This window comes from Macaca fascicularis, chromosome 2 (genome assembly GCF_037993035.2).
Source record: "Macaca fascicularis isolate 582-1 chromosome 2, T2T-MFA8v1.1".
Lineage (NCBI taxonomy): Eukaryota > Metazoa > Chordata > Mammalia > Primates > Cercopithecidae > Macaca > Macaca fascicularis.
This window is the reverse complement of record NC_088376.1, coordinates 76,955,812-76,977,215: the sequence shown is the minus strand read 5'-3', so window position 1 is coordinate 76,977,215 and position 21,404 is coordinate 76,955,812. Positions and strand designations below refer to the sequence as shown.

At 31.7% G+C, this 21,404-nt stretch overlaps 1 protein-coding gene across 3 annotated transcripts in view; it reads left to right on the top strand.

The window, feature by feature from the left end:
- The first annotated feature begins 1,258 nt into the window (after positions 1–1,258).
- The window catches only part of BCHE (butyrylcholinesterase), a 68,353-nt gene continuing 48,207 nt past the window's right edge, over positions 1,259–21,404 (top strand). For all 3 annotated transcript variants that reach the window (XM_015445482.4, XM_005546296.5, XM_065540141.2), the window contains exons 1-2: positions 1,259–1,369; positions 7,528–9,052. In XM_015445482.4, the coding sequence (XP_015300968.3) occupies positions 7,536–9,052 (1,517 nt within the window). In that variant the 5' untranslated portion in view covers positions 1,259–1,369; positions 7,528–7,535. The remainder of the gene's footprint in view (positions 1,370–7,527; positions 9,053–21,404) is intronic.

The window sequence follows — 21,404 nt, the reverse complement described above, 5'->3', positions numbered from 1 at the left end:
TTCACAGAAAAGATAAGTTTAAAAGACCAAAATGGCTATTCTCTTGGAAGCATTTGATATGAAATAATAGACTAATACAGATTAAAATTCTGTTTCCCAGCGGGTACTAGTGGTAAGAAATATAGCAAGCGTCTGACTTGTATAAACCTTGGCTTTCTCATCTGATGAGGCGGTTAATAATAATAACTCTCATATTTGTTGGAATAATATAAAAGATTTAATGTAAATTGTCAATTATAATGAATGGCATAAATTAGAATTACAACAAATGCCAATTATATTTGTTTGTTTGAAAATTTAACACTCTGTCAAAAGGCAAAAAAAGTGCTCACCTGCAAATATGCTTTCTGTTTACTCCATAGTGAGCCCAAAAGTAAGAGATTTAAAAGTGAAAGCTATCACTTACAGAAGATTCAGAATATACTGCATTGAGAAGATAGGGATTAAAGAGTTTATTAAAGTTTTTTTTTTTTTTTAATTATTTTCCTGGACATCATTTCAAGAAAGATGAGCGCCAAAGACATAAATATATTCCCCAGAGCATGTGCACTGCCAGTTGACAAATGTGTCTCTTTTATAGAGTTTGGTGAAGGTTATTCATTTTCTTTTTCCTGTCTTGACCAGAAAATTGTGGCTTCTCATCATATATGACTGCCTGCAGGGTCTTCTGAATAGGAAATTACCAGTGCTGAAATTTGTATGACTTAAATAAGTGTTGGAGTGTGGGGGTTGAAAGGAGATACATATCAGAGACATTCATTCAGTTAGTAGGACTAAGTTTTTGATTTGCATAGCTTATATATGGAGAATTCTGTTTCCTATTTTCTCTTTTACTATCTTCTCTAGCTGCACAATTAGCACAGATTGAAGCTATAATGGATTTCGATAATAGCACTTCTTTAGAATGATATATACATCTTTAAATATTAAGACAAGCATAGGAAATATGTATATTCTAAAAAATAATTTTTTTAAAGTTTAGATAGTGTTAAAAGAAACATGCATTTTCTGTTACATTTCAGATTATTTTAAAGAAGCTTCTATGGTTTTTTTCTTCATTCTTAGAAGAGTACCTGCAATTGTAAAGCATGAATCCTGTAATACTACTGTAAATGAATCACTATTGCATTCATACCATTAGCCTCTGAACAGATGTCAGAAAGTAAAGACTGGCTGCCTCTAGATCAAGTTGCTGCTGCCAACTCTCGCGAGCTTTGTCAGTAACAGTTGATTGCTACATTCAGTAACACTGAATGTCAGTGCAGTCCAATTTACAGGCTGGAGCAGCAGCTGCATCCTGCATTTCTCTGAAGTATTGCATGATTTTTCACTCCTTGAAAAGTTTACCACCTTTGTTGCAGAGAATCGGGTAAGTTGCTCTGAATTTACACCGTCATATAGAGATCCAAGTTACTGTAAAGCTCATTCTGTGGGATAAGAGTGATCTCTTCACGTGTTTGTTGTGTCCCTTTGGTGCTCTGTGGGGAACAGTTACTGAAGCTTGCAAATGGGACAGAGGAAGCGAGCCAGCAGGCACATGCATGAAATCTTCCTATTATTCAGGGAACGCAGACTTTGTTTATTTAACTGCTGAGAAAATAATGAATTTATTCAACTCTGTATAAAGGACCATAGCGCGTGTGGAATCACAGTGATATATATTCTAAGTGAGTTTCCTAAGAAAAAACATTCCATACTGGTTTACCCTTAAATGCATTGTTTATTGAATCTCTCTGTAAAAGTAATCTTCGACTAGTCTTACTTTGTTTTGTTTTTTTTTTTTTCTTTTTAAGTGGGATACAGTTAATAGTTAACTTATTTTTTGCTGAACTTTTCTCAGTCAACATTTTGTCACCTAAAACTGTAACAATAACAATTGACAAATGAAACATTGAAGTTTATTTTATGTAAAAAAGAAAACCTCTTTTCTAATTTGATTTACGATGATTATGAACATGTCCCCTTTGCCCTTTTTGTTCACTTTTTATATGTTTGTTTAAATTGCGGCAAAATGTTTTACATTTGCTATTATTTTGCTATTATAGAAATAGTAAGCAAATATACCTTCTGCTCATCCTATAATCTTGTAAAACTATTATTTTGATAACATCAGTTCCACTTTAACAAGGGAATCAAATATTAAGGATATAAAATGTATGAATGTTTAAAAGTAAACTGAAATGTGATTTCATTGTTTATGACTTCTATTTTTATATACTTTTATGAGTATGTCTTCTATGTTTTTATGAATATATTTCATGATAATAAACTCGATTAGGAGTTCCTGTCACTAGTCTGTGTAATACCTTTCTTAATATAAACTCATAGTTACAATAAATACAATGACAGTTTACTTACATAAATAGTTACTTTGTTTAAGGATAAGTCTGAGCTTTTAAGGTGTGGCTTTAACATTTGAATAAAAATCTTCAGAATTTTCTCTGGATATGAAATAAAGTAGCCTTTTGGATGCCAAATAAAATTTCTAATTGGATTATCAAAGTTCTGTTATATTCTCCTAATTTTTTTGGTTATCATTTGTTTGAAATGTCCCACTTTTTTAATTGTAAAAATATGTTTGGGATGTACTCCATATTTCATTTTTATAAAATATAAGCTAATAGTAGCTAAATAAGTCACATGTTATCTATAAATTTGGTTCCTTCTTTGATTCATTTCTTGATAAGTGTAATGCATATTTATATTTTATATTATCTTCATTTCGATGGTTTCTTGCCAGCATCTGTTTACTCTTACCGAAATTAGACGGTCCCAGATGTTAAGAGAATTGTAATTGGATAGCAACCTAAGAGAAGATTTAATTTTCAAAGAAGACTCAAGAAATCTCTAACAAATGTTCAAATTATTCACACGATGAAGTTTGTGAATGTTCTTCCTAACTGAGGACAGATACACATCTTAAGTTTCTTATATCTAATGTAGTGTCTTCTGTATGTATACATGCCTAAGGCATAGCTGAAGAATCCCTGAAAGACAGTGATGTAGTCTATTTATAAACAGACTTCCTCAATTCCCCACTTCACTTAGTCTGCAACAAAACAAGCTTTTAAGTTTGATATAAGATATTGTTGTTCTAATTTCATCAAATACATTTAATAGTGCTTGTTCTAGATCATATTAATATTACCTAGATGGCTCTTTCTCTAACATTTTAAGAGGGTTTATTTCCAAGTAGAAATAAATATTTATTTAATTGTAACTTTTTAAAAGATAGGGAAATTACTATATACACAGGGAAAATATTATGAATATTTGCTTGACCATCCTTTAAAAATTCTTGGCTGGCCCATTATTTTGAAAATCTGTTTGATAGTCAAGTATCCCAAATAAAAGTTCTTTATACAAATTATTTTATCGTACTCATATCTTATAGTATAACATTTCGTATTTTTTCTTAATGTCAGCTAGGCAATTGTGATAGTACCTTCAAAATTGAACTAAAAATGCAAAAAAAAAAAAAAAAAGATTTGTCACCTTTTTTATTTGAAATTTATTGTTTTAACAGTTTAGCATTTTCAAAAATTGCCGGTAAATTTTCTCAATTCCAAACTAAAACTCAGTTCCTCCAAAACTCAGTTACCTCAAAAACTCAATTCTTCAAAAACTGTGATTTTCTCAATTCCAAACAAAAACTCCTGTCTTTATTTCCAATATTAAATACTATTTTGATAAGCAAATTGTTCTAAGGTCAGATATACAGCTGTAATTGTGAAAATGTGCCTCATTCTTTATGATAAACATATTATGTTCTCTTAGAATCATTTAATGAGACAGTATCCAATTGCACCAGAATTTATTGAAAGAAAAATAAGGTTTTATTGAATATATTAATCATTAATAAAAATGTTGAGATATAGACTCAATATTTTTGTTCTATTTTCATTTATTTCTCTTTTGATTGCTCAATTACATGATAAACATATTAAAATGTGTAAAATCTTTTAATGTCAAAACTACAGAGCAGCATGTTAGAATAGAGAATACCAGATTATAAAAAGGGCAAAGTGATGCTTATTTAAAAAATAAAGTACTGCAATTAAATATAAAAATATTAGCCTACAATACACTAACAGTAAGTATATAAACATCTGCATATTTTTACATTAAAGTACACACTAAATGTCATATAACACTCTGCAACAATACATATGAGTTGGCATTACACTGTCATTCTTGCAGTGAATATATGCTTACAAGGATTGTTTGGATTGTTACTAATTACTTTATTTGCAAGTTGATTACTCAGATATCATTACCAAAAAATTAAAGATTTTAACTCATATATTGTTATATAATAAGATTTACTCAGCACAAAATATAAATATAAACATACAACAAATTTTGTATTAAATCAAATTAAGTGACTTGGGAAGATATTACAACCATTTAGATGTTATAGCAACTATTTAACATAAACAATGAAACCACATTTCATAATTACACAAAACACAAATACAGTTTTGTAATAACTATAGTACTTGCTTTGCAATAAGATTATTAAACTGTTTATAGAACAAGTTTGAAAACTATCAGAGACCAAAATTTATTACAATTCGGAGTTTGCTTTCTAAAGACAAACTAATATTCAACTAAAATCAAGAAAAAAAAAGATGATTTTTGCATTAGACTTAGAAGAACATTGACTGAACTAGGCAAGAGGGAGAATGGATACAACCAGGGATGCTGCAATTAATTTATTAAATTGCAGCTTAGAATGAACAGTCCAATCAGCTTTGCACCTTATTCACTTTTTCTTCCTAGAGGATGTTTTCAAAAAAGAAAATAAAAAATCATACTAGCACTTTGTTTTTCTCCGGGTGCTCTCCTGCGTTTATTTATGAGAAAGGGATTAGTGGTTATCAGAAAGAAAAAAGAACTGAAGCAGTAGTGCCTCTAAAACTTTGATTATGTCTGAAATGTTATTAGTGTCAGGTAATAGGAAACTTTAACTCATTGTTATATTTTATTTATTTACTATGATTTATGATACAGTCATACAATACACAATGATGTTTCAATCAATAATGGTGGTCTTATGCAATTATAATATAGTATTTTCACTGTACCTTTTCTGTGCATACATACACATACAGTTACCATTTTCTAACAATTGCCTACAGTATTCAGTATAGGAACATGTTGTACAGATTTGTAGCCTAGATGCAACAGCCTATACCATATAGCCTAAAAGTGTGGTAGGCTATAGCATCTAAGTTTACGTGAGTACACTTATAATATGTACACAATGATAAAATCGCCTAACAATGCATTTCTGAGAATGTATCCCTCTCATTAAGTGGCATTTGACTGTACAACAAATTGCATTTATTATTATATAATAGTACCTAAATATCATGAATGTAGAAATGCTGTTAAAAATATATTTTAATTATGTTTTATTGATCTTAGCACACATCTAATTCTACCAAACAGAACTGAAAAAATAATAATCTTGTAGCTTGATTTTTTTTAAACCTTATTATTATAGCAGTCCTTTTATATGTAAATATATATGCATATACATATGGATATTGTTAAAATTAGATATAGATATAGATATATCCATTAAGTATCAAGCCCTGAACCAAATGCTCCAGACCATGAATTAATCAATTCAGATATTTATTGGGATAAAAAATACTTGTAGGTCACCAGATGTCCTATGACCATTGGTGAATTAGGCTGATTTGAAATATGATATCCTAGGTCTGGGACATAGACATTAGAATGGTTATTTATTCTCTTTGTTTTGAGAAATCTAAATTAAATAAAGAAAAAAAGTAATACAAATGCTTAGTGTTTGTAGGATTCGTTCATTGGTTGTGTAGGTTGGATTGCAACTTGAGAAAAAATAAAGGGAAGACTTTGTACATTAATGGATCTTTGTTATTATTATGTGAATGAGAATCAGTATTTGCAATTGACTATTTTAGTCGGGTTTCTTTCAGTTACATAAACACTTTAGTTCTTTTATGGCCAGGTGTGGTGGCTCATCCTGTAATCCCAGCTCTTTGGGAGGCTGAGGCAGGCAGATCACTTGAGGTCAGGAGTTCGAGACCAGCCTGGCCAACATGGTGAAACCCCATCTCTACTAAAATACAAAAATTAGCTGGGAGTGGTGGCACACATCTGTAATCCCAGCTACTTGGGAGACTGAAGCAGAAGAATCACTTGAGCCCAGGAGGTGGAAGTTGCAGTGAGCTGAGATCGTATCACTGCATTCTAGCTTGGCGACAGAGTGAGACTCCATCTCAAAAAAAAAAAAAAAAAAAAAAAAAAAAAAAGAGGCATTAGTTCTTTTAAATGATATTTGCATTACATTTTGCTGTCCCTTTTTGTCACAGTTCCCAAATCTGATTTTTAATTTCTTTCTTATTGAAAAGAAACTCATGTCTGCATTATGAATTTCTGATAAAACGTTGATCTCCCCAATAGTCTATGTCATCCATTAAATATTGTTTAATATTTCATAAATGTCAAATACTTATGATTTTGTAGGTCACAAAGATTATTTTTGCTTCTGCCATGTGGCCCAATAGTTTCTAAGCTTCGATCCTGTAATTTCAGTCATTTTTTTCCACTATAAAAATGCAAGTAATTCTGACTGTGCTAACACATTTAGCTTCACTAGTTGCATATACTTTAATCTGTTAACAAATTGCTATAACAAATCTTAATACATAGTTGAGTAATACTGAGTATAAAATTCCTCTTAAGCCACAGTCTTCTCCCAGACATTACAATACTAGCCCCTGCTTCTCTCTATTGACATTATAAATGTTATACAGAGTCCCTCATGTTTATTAAATTTTAGAGAAATTACCTGGAATATATCCTCAGCCTTCACTTTTTATTTTTCCATAGCCCTTACCAGTGGTGGCATGTTTGTTAGCTTTCACAGTTTGTAGAATAATGGTGACTACCATATATTCGTTACTTAATATTCTATGAATAATTTGTCTAAATTATCTTCAGTTTATATACTAGAGGAAGATATCGTACAGAGGAAGATATCACTTGGCAAAAGGGACCACCGAAAAGACAAAGAAAACAGAAAAGGACAATAATGACAATCTATTGATCCTTAAAAATTCTTAACCTACTTAACAGTGTTGCCAAGAACCAGCCAGTCATGATATTTCAGAGAATATATGAACTTGTATTTTCTCCTCTTACCAAGGTAGAAATTATATCTGATGTAGGTAGACTACTGTTTACTGCTTTTTTGGTGGAACTGTACATATAGTCAGAAGTAATATTAAATTTGACTAGGACAAACATTCTACTAGCTCTTCCTTACAAAGCTTTAGCAATAAATATCCCCAAAATGAATATTTTTTATTTTCCATTCCACTATTTTTTTTTTCTAAATTGAAAACTAAAATATCTCTTGTTTTCATAATTTGTAGAATTACTAACTACTATATTTTAGATAATTATCATCAGTAAAGTATAATATGCTGTATGCAGAAGGCTTATAAAACATTATACTTACCTCTCTTTCAGAAATCAATATGCATAGCAAAGTCACAATCATATGCATCAGATTACTCTTTTGGTTTCTTTTGCTCTGCATGCTTATTGGAAAGTCACATACTGAAGATGACATCGTAATTGCAACAAAGAATGGAAAAGTCAGAGGGATGAACTTAACAGTTCTTGGTGGCACGGTAACAGCCTTTCTTGGAATTCCCTATGCACAGCCACCTCTTGGTAGACTTCGATTCAAAAAGCCACAGTCTCTGACCAAGTGGTCTGATATTTGGAATGCCACAAAATATGCAAATTCTTGCTATCAGAACATAGATCAAAGTTTTCCAGGCTTCCATGGATCAGAGATGTGGAACCCAAACACTGACCTCAGTGAAGACTGTTTATATCTAAATGTATGGATTCCGGCACCTAAACCAAAAAATGCTACTGTAATGATATGGATTTATGGTGGTGGTTTTCAGACTGGAACATCATCTTTACATGTTTATGATGGCAAGTTTCTGGCTCGAGTTGAAAGAGTTATTGTAGTGTCAATGAACTATAGGGTGGGTGCCCTTGGATTCTTAGCTTTGCCAGGAAATCCTGAGGCTCCAGGGAACATGGGTTTATTTGATCAACAGTTGGCTCTTCAGTGGGTTCAAAACAATATAGCAGCCTTTGGTGGAAATCCTAAAAGTGTAACTCTCTTTGGAGAAAGTGCAGGAGCAGCTTCAGTTAGCCTGCATTTGCTTTCTCCTGGAAGCCATCCATTGTTCACCAGAGCCATTCTACAAAGTGGATCCTCTAATGCTCCTTGGGCAGTAACATCTCTTTATGAAGCTAGGAACAGAACATTGACCTTGGCTAAATTGACTGGTTGCTCTAGAGATAATGAGACTGAAATAGTCAAGTGCCTTAGAAATAAAGATCCCCACGAAATTCTTCTGAATGAAGCATTTGTTGTCCCCTATGGGACTCTCTTGTCAGTAAACTTCGGTCCAACCATGGATGGTGATTTTCTCACTGAAATGCCAGACATATTACTTGAACTTGGACAATTTAAAAAAACCCAGATATTGGTGGGTGTTAATAAAGATGAAGGGACAGCTTTTTTAGTCTATGGTGCTCCTGGCTTCAGCAAAGATAACGATAGTATCATAACTAGAAACGAATTTCAGGAAGGTTTAAAAATATTTTTTCCAGGCGTGAGTGAGTTTGGAAAGGAATCCATCCTTTTTCATTACACAGACTGGGTAGATGATCAGAGACCTGAAAACTACCGTGAGGCGTTGGATGATGTTGTTGGGGATTATAATATCATATGCCCTGCCTTGGAGTTTACCAAGAAGTTCTCAGAATGGGGAAATAATGCCTTTTTCTACTATTTTGAACACCGATCCTCCAAACTTCCGTGGCCAGAATGGATGGGAGTGATGCATGGCTATGAAATTGAATTTGTCTTTGGTTTACCTCTGGAAAGAAGAGTTAATTACACAAAAGCTGAGGAAATTTTGAGTAGATCCATAGTGAAACGGTGGGCAAATTTTGCAAAATATGGGTAAGTGCTGATGTTTGTCGTTGTTCTCTGACTTGGTTTGATCTGTTTTGCTTAGTTTTGCTTGGTCTCTGGGGAAAACTTTATTATAAAGACACAGAAATGTTTTAATTATTTATTCTATTTGTACCAAAGCTGGTTTTATTTTTTCTTATGAAGTGCATTTCAACTCCCTGTGTCAGAGTGTTTAAAAGAAATCATCATCATAGAAATTTTATTTAAAAAGTCTTCCGATTTTATCTCCAGAATATTTCAAAGCATTTCAACAATGTTAGCCGAAGTTTGTATAGAAAAAGATGCTTAGTTGGAGAACTAAAATTAATGTGAGAATACTTTTTAACCTGCAATTTTACAAAGTTCACAGATTGAGGTCAGAGTAGGACTATTTCTTTCCAAGTTCTTCAGCTTGGTACCATGATACCTGATACATGAAGTAATACATCTCTGCTTAGGAAATTGAAGGAACATGGTGGTGATGCAATTGGCCCTCAGATTACCCAAAATACACAACATTTGCCATTGTATTATTTGGTTTTAATTTTTTTCCTAATAGACCTGTTCAGATTTGAGGCAGCCTGTGTTTCACTGGGGCCATGAGGGTTTAGCTAAGCTGTTCTCCACCCGAGCAGTCTTATGGCTGATATTAGATAGTCAGAGACATTACAAATAACATATTTCCCCCACATATTATAAATACTGTAATATTATGTCCTCAAGAGTCAGAAGAAAATAACCATTTACAATATATTTTTTAAATGCATGCATGTATCTATAGAAAATATTTTTTTTTCCTTCCACTACATTTGTAAACCAAAACCACATTTTATACATGGGAGTAAATTGTACCAATGTGAATAATTTTTAAAAAACAGAAATTTAGAAATTTATTTATACAAGAAGTGTTTACATAAATCATAAATTGATTGATGCAGTAATTCAGTCTTTCACACTATCTTTTATAACTAAACAAAACGCTGATAGTTACATTACTGCTCTCTGGTGTTCTTTTCCACCCTCCATTTGGAATTCTTTGTACTTCATGTCACTGTATGTATATTTCTACAATATCAATTGTACAATTCTTTTCAAATTGTTTAATACTTATTCACTGTGGAAAAAGTTATAATTCTTCCACCCAACATTGAAAGGCCTCTATAATCTTGCTGCAACTCACATTACTCAGTAACACCAGGTTCTGGGTGAGCCAGTTATCTCACTAATACTAAAGATTCTCAGCTTAACTGCACCTTAGAACTTTCTTCTAGCAATATGCCCTGTTTAAAACACCTCTTTCCTCTTTAATGACAAAGTGCTACATTTTTGAAGTCTTAATCTACTACACATCTCATGCAGCATTTCTTTAATTACTAGAGGTGCAGTTGCTTCAGACCTATTGTTCATTCTCACAGAAGTTGACTGTAACTGGTCTATTTCCTCTTTCATTGTAAGCTGTTCCTCCTCAACTATACTAAACTACCCTCTTGAAACAGAATCTGTGGTTTTGATTTGATGTTCATTGAATTACTATGATGGGTATCTATCATACTTAACAAATATTTGGCTAATGATTGAATGAGAGCTGGTAAAAGGTAGTATGAGTAAAAAATATTATATTGCCTTTTCAAGATATGTGGGTTATTATATTACCTGTGGCTGTAAAATATTTAATTCTTTGTCAACATCAGCATAAATTTCTGCTCAAGGAATGAAGCATCAGCTTATTTTTAGAGCTATATTAGAATTACTTATATCTCATTCTGCTCTCTCCCTCGAGGCTTTATCCATATTGCATCATTTATATATGTTTTTATTTCTTTCTTTAAATTCTAGGGACTGTAAATAATTTAAGGATTTAAGGATAATTTTTTTAATTATTGAAACCTAAATTTTTCAAAAGACTTCATTTCTTTCGCATGTTGCAATAATTAAAGAATTTACATTTTCTTGTTTCACAATGGAGAACACAAAGAATCAGATGTGTTAAATGCCTTGTTTTTGGCACCCATATAACAGACCAAAAAAGAAAATCTTTGACAATAGGATTAATTATTTAATAATTATTTATTTAATTATTTATTAATTATTTAATAAGTTTATTTAATATTAGCCTTATAATGGGAAATAAATAAAAATTAACATTTTAATAATAATAAATATATGTAATGGAGCTCATAAGCTATAAAAAGTTAAACTGTAAAGTAGTGTAGCAATAACAAGATGTTATTTTAGTAATTTTATTCACAGACGATATTTGCACAGTTGAACAGAGATAATAACACTATATATTCGTGTTAAGGGTTGATTTGATGTCAAGCATAATGTTAATATCCTGATGTTCATTATCTATTTTCAAAGTATACATGTGAATTAATATAGAAGCTTTGAATAATTAAGTGAACTGCAGTGAAAACAAAGTTGACAACTGTTAAGTCTGGAAATCTATCCACATCTTTCTGACTACAGACTTGATGTCCCAAATCTGTAATTTCCAAGGTCAAAGACTTTCCTCCTAGGACCCTTTCTTTCTACCCCCCAGGAACATTTAACAATGTCTGGAGCCCTTTTTGAGTGTCACTATTGGGGGAACAGATGAAGGCCCAGCATGCTGCTAAACACCCTGTAATGCACAGGGCAGCACTCCACAGTGATATAATTATTCTTTCCAAAATGTAAATAATGCCAAGATTGAGAAACTCTGCTAGTCTCTACTTCCTCAGAACTTCAAAATGTCTTATTAAGAAAGTAAAAGTAGAATTGGAGCTATGATTATCATTTAGGAAAATGAGTTTTCAAGTTCATGATTCATGAAATGTTTTGATAATTCTTCTTAATTAGTAAATCTATGTGCATTATTTATAATCTTCATTGAAATATAATGTACATACTATAAAAAATATACATAATAAACATACAGATCAGTAAGTTTTGCCAATATGTACTACTCCATAAAGATAAAGCATAATTCCATTGCCTCAGAATAAAGTCCCCCCACCTCTTTGCAAACAGTCCTCTTACGCCCCATGTCCAGTCAATCACTGATTCTATTTTTATTATAGATTAGTTTTACCTTTTCTGGAATTTTATATTCATGATATCATAGCTTATATAATCTTGTGTCTGGCTTCTTTTGCTCAGCATAACAGAGCCGCAATTCATCTGTGTTGTATGTGTAAGGAGTTTATTTGTTATTCACTGCTAAGTACTATTTCCTGTGGATGATTGTACAACTGCTTGTTTATCCATTCACCCATGCGTTGTTTCTTTTTGGGGGTATTATGACTAGCGTTCTATGAATATTTTTCTGGAAGACTTTTGTCTTGTACAAAATCTGTAGAAGATTTTGTTTTTCTCTTATTTTGAGTAAAAGTGAGAGGAATTGCAGGAACATATATAAGCACATGCTTATTTTTTTAAAGAAATTGTTCAACCATTTTCCTTAGTTGAGAACTTTATACTCCCAAAAGCAATGACGTACCAGAGCCCCACTTGTTTCACATCTTCAGCATCACTCGCAACTAATCAATCTTCAATTTTAGCTGTTCTTCTGGCTTTGTAATGACATCTCTTTGTGCTTTTACTTTGTTTCTCTCTGATGGATATAGATGTGGAACATCTTTTCTTATGCTAACTGGTCACTGGTATTTTTTCTATTTTGAAATGTTTAAATCTTTTGCAATTTTTTACTGGGTTTATCTCTCATTGACTTGTAAGAATTCTTATATATTTAAGATACATATCCTATGTACTTTCAGTATTTTTCCCCAATTTTTATCTTACTTTGATTTTTGACATGTTGAATTTCAGTGAATCTCAGCTTATTAATTTATTTCCATCTTATCAAATAAGTATTTCCCTACACCAACATTTGTAAAGACTGTTTTTTTTTCTGTTTTTTTTTTTTTTTTTTTTTTTTTTTGCTTTATGGTTTTAGATTTTTACTTTTGATTCATAATATATTTAAATTCATACCTGTGAACTTTTAATGTAGGGGTTGAGGTTCATTATTTCCCATATAAATATTCAGATATTACATCACTCTTCATTAGAAAAGACACTTCTTTACTTACTAAATTACCTAGGCTACTTTCTTGAAAATCAACTGACCATGTATGTGTGGATATGAATGAGTACATTTTATTCTGTCACACTAAATGGTCTTATGTCTATTTTTATGCCAGTACTGGAGTGTCTTATATAGTATGTCTACACAGTATTTTTTTAATTGGAGAGTTTAAAGGAGTACATTTTGTTTTCACAAACAAAACTTTTGATTTGAAAAAAAAAAACAAAACACTTATGTCTATTTTAGTTTTGCATTTCCAAATAAAGATTAGAATCAGTTTCTCAGTTTTCACAAAAGCTGATGAGGTGTTGAAATTATTGATTAATATAAAGAGAATGTTTATATTAACATTACTGCTTTTTAAATCCATGAATATGGTTTACCTTTCCTTTTATTTTGTTATGTTTTTAGTTTTTATAAATATTTAAAAGTTTTATATGTACAGTCCTTGAATATATTTAACTAAATTTATCCCTAAGAGTTTTATGTATTCTAAATTTAGATTTTGCTAGTATCTAACTATACACTTGATTTTCTATGTCATGCTACCTTGCTAATTTCATGTATAAAGTTTAGTAGATTTATTAATATTTTTAATTTGGGGGTTACATAAGCTATTTTCTGTGAATGGTTGTGGACAGTCGGCTTCTTCCTTTTCAATATTTATATCTGTTGTTTTCTTGTTGATGATTTTGTCATTGCATTCTCTAGGATTGTTAGCACAATATTAAATAATAGATGTGAAAGCATATAGTTTCAAATCTTAGAGGGAATGAGTTCATCTTTTTAGTATTGTCTGTATTAACTATAGTTTTGCCCTATATTAAATTTAGGAAATTCTCCTCTGTTCCTATTTCTTGAGAGTCCTTATTATAAATAGATATTAAATTGTGACAAATGCTCTTTCTGCTTCTATCGAAAGGACCATCGTGTTTTTGTTGCTTTGTTTTCTCATTAATTTTGTTAGTGTGGTGAATTATATTAAAACAATCTTGAATTCCTGGAATAAAAACAACTTTGTCATAATACAGTGTCATTTTTATATCGCTTTCTAATAATAATACAATTTATTGATGTTTTCCTCTTATTCATGAGGAATATCAGTATATAATTTTATTTATTTTAATTTATTTGTAAAGCTTTCATGTAAGAATAATCTTAGGCTGAACATGGTGACTCATGCCTATAATCCTGCCACTTTGGGAAGCCAAGGCAGGAGGATTGCTTGAAGTCTGAAGTTTGAGACTAGCCTGAGCAACAAAGTGAGAGAGTTCATCTCTACATTTAAAAAAAAAAAAATGTTGGGAGGCTGAGGCAAGAGGATCACTTGGGCCCAGGAATTCATGGCTGTAGTGGGCTATGATCATGGCCCTGCACTGAAGCCTGGATGACAGAACAGATCTCATCTCTGAGAAAAAAAAAATGTAGTAATCTTCCTTCTGCCTCAAGATTTTTTAGTTTGCATACCATTGGGATTATTTAAGTCTTTCAATATTTAACATATTTCATCAATGAAACCACTTAGATCTGGAGTTTTCCTGATGGGAAAATATCTTATTATAAATATACTACTTCACAGGATATAGAGCTATCTAGACATCTATTCCTTCTTGATTCAGTACTGATAGTTTATAGTTTTCAAGGATTATTTTTCCAGTTATTCCATTATCAATTGGCATTCCTCTTCTCTTAACTGTCATAGGTTTGCATTGCCCATTATCCAGTTTCTGAAATTCATTGCCTGTTTGTTTTGTCCAGTATTATAATTGTTTATGATGAGAAGGCTAATCTCACCTTATCATAGATGAAGGTGAAAGTCCAACACTTTCCTCTCCATTGGTATTTTAAGGGCATCTTAACCTTTATAGATCTCATTCAATTATATAAAACTCATTTTTCAGTTACTTTATAAATTATGAAAGAGATGGAAGGTTTTCAAATTCGATTTCTTAATAAAATTAAAGGTTATTTTGAGCTAACACTAAAGGATATTCAGATTTGGTGTCTTCAGTTTCGGTGTTTTAAGATTTCTTACAAAATAGAAGTCACAATATAATTTAGGCCTTTGCTAACTGGAATTGCTACCTATATATATTTTATTTGCTTTTGTTCTTCCTCTAATGCTACCTGTAGAAATGAACTTAAAATTTTACCTAAATAGCACACAGGTCTATATGTGCATTATGTCTATTACATTATAATATATGCAAAAATATCAGTACAACATAATACGTCTACCAATCACCCATCCAAGAAATAACTTGATAGTGAAAAAAATTAAGTTATCAGAACTTAATGAAATATTGTCAATACTATCCCAATGGTACAGAAAATTGGTGAAATTAAACTTGGGTTATGAGAAAGACTAGAGCACTAAAGAAGGAAAATATGCCAAATGTAATTAGTAAGATAGTATAAAATGGAGGTTATCATTATTTCAAAACCCCTCCAGCTTCTTTCTACTCCTGCAGATAATCTTTTCTTTACAATATCCTCCCTTGGTACTATCTTCATTCAGAGCTTCTTCAGTGTAAAATCTCAGAGAAAACCATTCACAGTGCAGTTACACGGCCTTCCAGATCATGTGTGATAGCCAATGTAATGTGCCCAGTGTCAATCTTTCTACAGATCCTTTGTATATGTAAACGTAGGCAAACTACTTAAAATTCCGTGGAATTTTTTTCTAATCTGTAAAATGGGAATATAAATATAACTATCTCATTTCCATCAAAACTTGTTGTTGACAGAAAATTGTATTCCTCTTGTCTATTTAAAAAAAATCAGTTATTTATTTCTCATGCTCTAATCTCATCTAAGATTAAACTTAGATTCTGTGCCAAAAAAAGTACAATTGTTTAATTTCCTGACTCAAAACTACTTAATTAATCAATTAAGCTTTCAAATAAATACAGGTAAACTTCAATATTGAGGCAATTGGCCGGGCGCGGTGGCTCACGCCTGTAATCCCAGCACTTTGGGAGGCCGAGGCGGGCGGATCACAAGGTCAGGAGATCGAGACCACGGTGAAACCCCGTCTCTACTAAAAATACAAAAAATTAGCCGGGCGCGGTGGCGGGCGCCTGTAGTCCCAGCTACTCAGGAGGCTGAGGCAGGAGAATGGTAAACCCAGGAGGCGGAGCTTGCAGTGAGCCGAGATCGCGCCACTGCACTCCAGCCTAGGCGACAGAGCGAGACTCCGTCTCAAAAAAAAAAAAAAAAAAAAAAAAACAATATTGAGGCAATTTACTTGCTTCTATACTTATTCATTCATTCATTCATTCAGAGCCTCTTATTTATTTATCATTTATTTATTCAGAACCTCTCTGAAATGATTAATATTTTCTAATGCTTTTTGCCAGGAATAAATGTTCTGACATGTCACTTTTATTTTGTCCTGTTTTGATATCATAAAATCACAAGCTACTTAACAAAGTAATTTGAAAGTAACATCATAGGACACCAGCTGCTATTCTCATATCAAAATATTTTATTTATTATGTATTCCCTTACACTTTAAGGAAATTTATCACAGAATGAGCAATTTATTAAACTTGAACAAAAATGTATTAATAAATTTTTCACTACTGAAGTTAACTGATCTGGAAAAAAGTAAATGAGAACAGTTCTTGATGTTTGTAATGGGAAGTGGGTAAGACTAAATTACATGCTAAGCCAAATGTTGTTAATACACAAGATATTTTAAAATGATCGGGACAGTTTGAAAATAGATATTCACCTTTTTACTAAATTTTAATTGTAATAATCAGAAATTGCAGATTTGACAGATTCCTAAAGGAATCAATTTTGTTTCTGATTTGAGATACACACACCCACACTGAAGGAAGGGTGGCCATATAGATGTCCATAATGTCATTAAAATACCTGAAATACACTCAATAATTTATTCTCTAAAGCTTTTAATGTAGTTTTAATTTAATAATATTTAACGTTTAATTTGTATATTTTTATATGACACAATAAAAAATGGATTGAAATAATAGTATTTTAACATCACTTATTTCCCAAATGGGTATATTTTCTTGATGCGCGCTCTCTCTCTCTTTTTTTTTTTATTGGAACCATTCCATGTTTTTAAAGGACAACAGAAAAACAGGGTAAAGGTCAAAGAAATTATGGGTGGAGAAATCATGCTACTTCATTCTAAATGTCTGCATAGGAATTTAGCATATATTTATACTTATTATATAGTATTTGTGCAAATCCCTTCACCAAGAAATTAACTTGCAAAGTATAATTGAATTTACATTTTGTTATGTTTTTCAAATAATAAATATTATAGAACTTCACCACAGTACAATTCTTAGAGGTGTCTTCAATATATCAAAATAATATCTGTTAAAGATATTCTTAACATGAACAGTGTACTATCACAACAATAAGGTGTGAGGTATGTGCATTCTATTATTAGAATTTAAAAATGCTGAAATGATGAGACTATCTAACATTTTTTAAGTGAGAAAAGTGTGTTCCACAGAAGAAAAGTGAATTGCAACTAATAGGTGACAGAACAAAGATTAACTGTGACTCAAGGCTATTAACTTTCATTTCCTTGTATTATACATTCGCCAGGCTGCCTTCACCATGGATTCTTTAAAGCAGTCATTAAGTATGCTTACAAAATGCATTTGGTTGCAAACTTGTAATTTTAAATGTTAGTGTGCTTATACCTGCTTGGTTAATGTTATAGAGGTAAGGGCAGAGAACAGACTAAAATTAGACATCATGAGACTCAGAGGCAACTTTAAGTTTGTGAGACTGTCATCTGGCCATCTAGTCCAATTATTATCAGACTTATAATTAGATTTTCTGACAGATAATAGTTCATGTGGTTTCCAGAGTGAAGAAAAAAATTTTTACCCTCTGATTCTCTAATTATTTGTGGTATATTATCATAATTAACCCATGGAACATTTTCATGACTTTGAAAAAGAATCAGCGCTTAATACCCTTGAATTTATGTTATTGCTATCATAATAGCATCAATGTTCTATCACTTTAAATCCTTTTTTTTCTCCTTAGAAATTAATTTAGGAGTTACTCAGAAATGAATAAGGCAAAAATGCCAACTGCAGTATTCCTGTAACTTACCTTATTTTAACAGATAGAGTATTAATCTAGGTTAAAAAAAAACCTGATACCCATTAGTGTCATGTATTTGAAAAGAAAGAATTGTGTTATGAGACAATTTAAACTGTACATAAGACCACTTTCAGAACCATTTCAGAGTGCAGCAATATTTTACAATGAATGACAGTGGAATGAGATAGAGAAATCAGATGTCCCCCAAAGGGGCAAATCTATAAAGAGAGCTATAAAGCTGAGATATGTTTGATCAAATATTTCAGAATACTCTCTCACAGTGCAGCGCAAAAAAACACCTAATGCACTCTTAGTATAAAATGGCTCATTAAAACATGGAAAATCTCATTTATAGGATCGATTTACTTGGAAATAATCTGATTTGTTTTCTGTGTTTCCGCACATGTTTTTTAGTTGGAAAAAGTATAACATTCAGTCCACTTGTACATATTAAGTTCAGTCTGATATTAATAAATCATTTTTTTAGAAATCAAAGTAATAATTTCAGGAATGTACACATTGATATAATGCTTCAAAAGACCTGTCAGAAATAATAGCTTAAATATTACAAAGTAACAAAATATAGTAAATAAAATGTGAATTTAAATATTTTTCTGTATGGGGTTTTCTGTTCCACAATCAGATATGACTCAGGCTAATGATTCTCTGTTTATTGAATTTAGCAAAAACATAAGGACAGAAACACACCTAAAATATTTTTAAAACTACAAACACGGAAGACAAGGTTAACAGCGTAAAAGAAAATAATGATAGCAGCAAAACAGATAGAGCCTAAAAATAAATAAGTGTGTTCATTAAAAACTATTTTTTGTGGTTGAAACTCTTCTTATTGTATGAACACTATAAAAAGTAGAGTGACTTACTGGTAAATGCATTTATGAAGGAATGTACTTCCTAGAAAATAATTGGAATGATATTTTTTAAACATTTTTAAGACATGTAATACTCTTTATTTTAATTACTTTTAATTCTAAAAATGTTGAAATAGTCCCAGTTAGAAGTTAAAAACCTAGGCCGGGCGTGGTGGCTCATGCCTGTAATTCCAGCACTTTGGGAAGCCGAAACGGGAGGATCATCCGAGGTCAGGAGTTCGAGATCCACCTGGCTAATATGATGAAACCCCATCTCTACTAAAAACACAAAAATTAGCTGGGCGTGGTGGTGCATGCCTGTAATCCCAGCAACTCGGGAAGCTAAGGCAGGAGAATCGCTTGAACCCAGGAGGCCAAGGTTGCAGTGAGCCAAGATTGTGCCACTGCACTCCAGCCTGGGCAACAAGAGCAAAACTCCATCTCAAAAAAGGAAAAAAAAAAAGTTAAAAACCTAAACACACACTACTTAAGTATTTATTATTATTATTATTATTTCACCTCCAAAGAAAAGGCCTTGACTTTTAACTGAATTTCCAACATAACATGATGCATCAAAAGTGCATGGCATTAGAGGAAAATAGCTTGATTTTGAAGCCATGTTTGCCACGTAGTTGCCAAGTTAATTGTTCCGTCTATGTCTCTGTTTCTCTAATAAAACTTACCTCACATGGTTATTGTGAAAACTTGCCCAGTGAGTAATGCGTGTATATGTATTTTATTGTAGATGCAAATAGATCTGGGTATACCTATGGATAAGTCTGTAAGCAACAACTAGATTGGTAATAGGATGGTATTGTTGCTGTCTTCACTAATGTCCCTTCCTCTGCTTCATGATTTTCTTCGTTTTGATAGTTTCCACTTACTAAATGTTTCATTAAGATCCAAGCAAGGTTCTAAATATTCCAGATAGACTTTGCATGTATTCTTTACAACCACTCTTTGTAAAATGCATCAATATCCCTATTTTACAAATAAAGCAATTGATGATTGGAAAGTTTAGGTCACACAACTAACATTTGCTTTTAATTTTTTAATTTTTCATTTTTGTGGGTTAATTTTTCCAGCTGCATGTCTTGATTTTAAAAAGTTATTTTAAATTATGGTACCTAAAATAATACTTTAGTAGTCCTAAAATCAGAAAAAAACAGTAGTTAAACATAAGAAGAATATATTGTTGGCAGAAATATGTCTCATCCTACTTATGAAGTTACCATTCTCAGTGTAGTAGGTAAACTTTATCCAAAAAGACATTGTATAATTTCTAATTTCAAAATCTATTTATTTATTTTTTATAGTTTATATTATATGCATTGTTTCATATTTCATAATTATGTATTTATTTAAAATGTGAAGAATACATTTGATCATAACAATATTTCTGTAGCTGTAATTATAAACCGGTATAAAATTTAATAAAACAAGATGCTTCCGATTCTTCAGCATTCCCTCAGATAGACATTTTTGAATGAAAGTCATGAGATTGTTTCCAAGGTGCAGTGCTTTTAAAATCACACGTTATTAAATAATACTTTTCAGTATAAAATAATTATGGTCAGATTGATGAGTTTTAAGAAATTATACCTGCTGCAATTTTCTTTCTCTGTCTATAACACTCAAGATCAGAGTGCTAAAAAGCAGAACCCCACCACCTTTATTTTCTATATGTTAATATTTTTTAGTATTCTTTTATCTTACCATAATAGGTACTATTAACTTGATGAGATGATCCACACACTTATTGTACATGAAATGTTAATATTAACCAATCCACAAATCTCTGTTATTTAAAAACAAGTGAATTTTTACCTTACAAAAAATTAAATTGAACAGTTTTTGGCATATCAACATCTAGGAATTGATATCAAAATAATATTTGTTTTATGACAAGTCAAAATATTAATTGGAAAAATATTTTAATATATCATAAAAAAGAAACATCATAACCCAATGATGTAATGAGTGTTAAATTTTAGGTTATGCTTAGGAGCCATAATACTAGTCTTGCTTTGGGTGATTCGATAAGGTTTCTGGAAGCCTTATAATTATACCTTCTCTGGATGTGTGTGGTGGATCACATCTATAATCCCAGCACTTTGGGAAGCCCAGGTGGGTGGATCACCTGAATTCAGGAGTTGGAGACTAACTTGGCCAACATGGTGAAACACCATCTCTACTAAAATTACAAAAAATTAGCCGTGTGTGGTGGCATTCGCTTGTAATCCCAGCTACTTGGGATGCTGAAGCAGGAGAATCGCTTGAACTCAGGAGGCGGAGTTTGCAGTGAGCCGAAATCATGCCT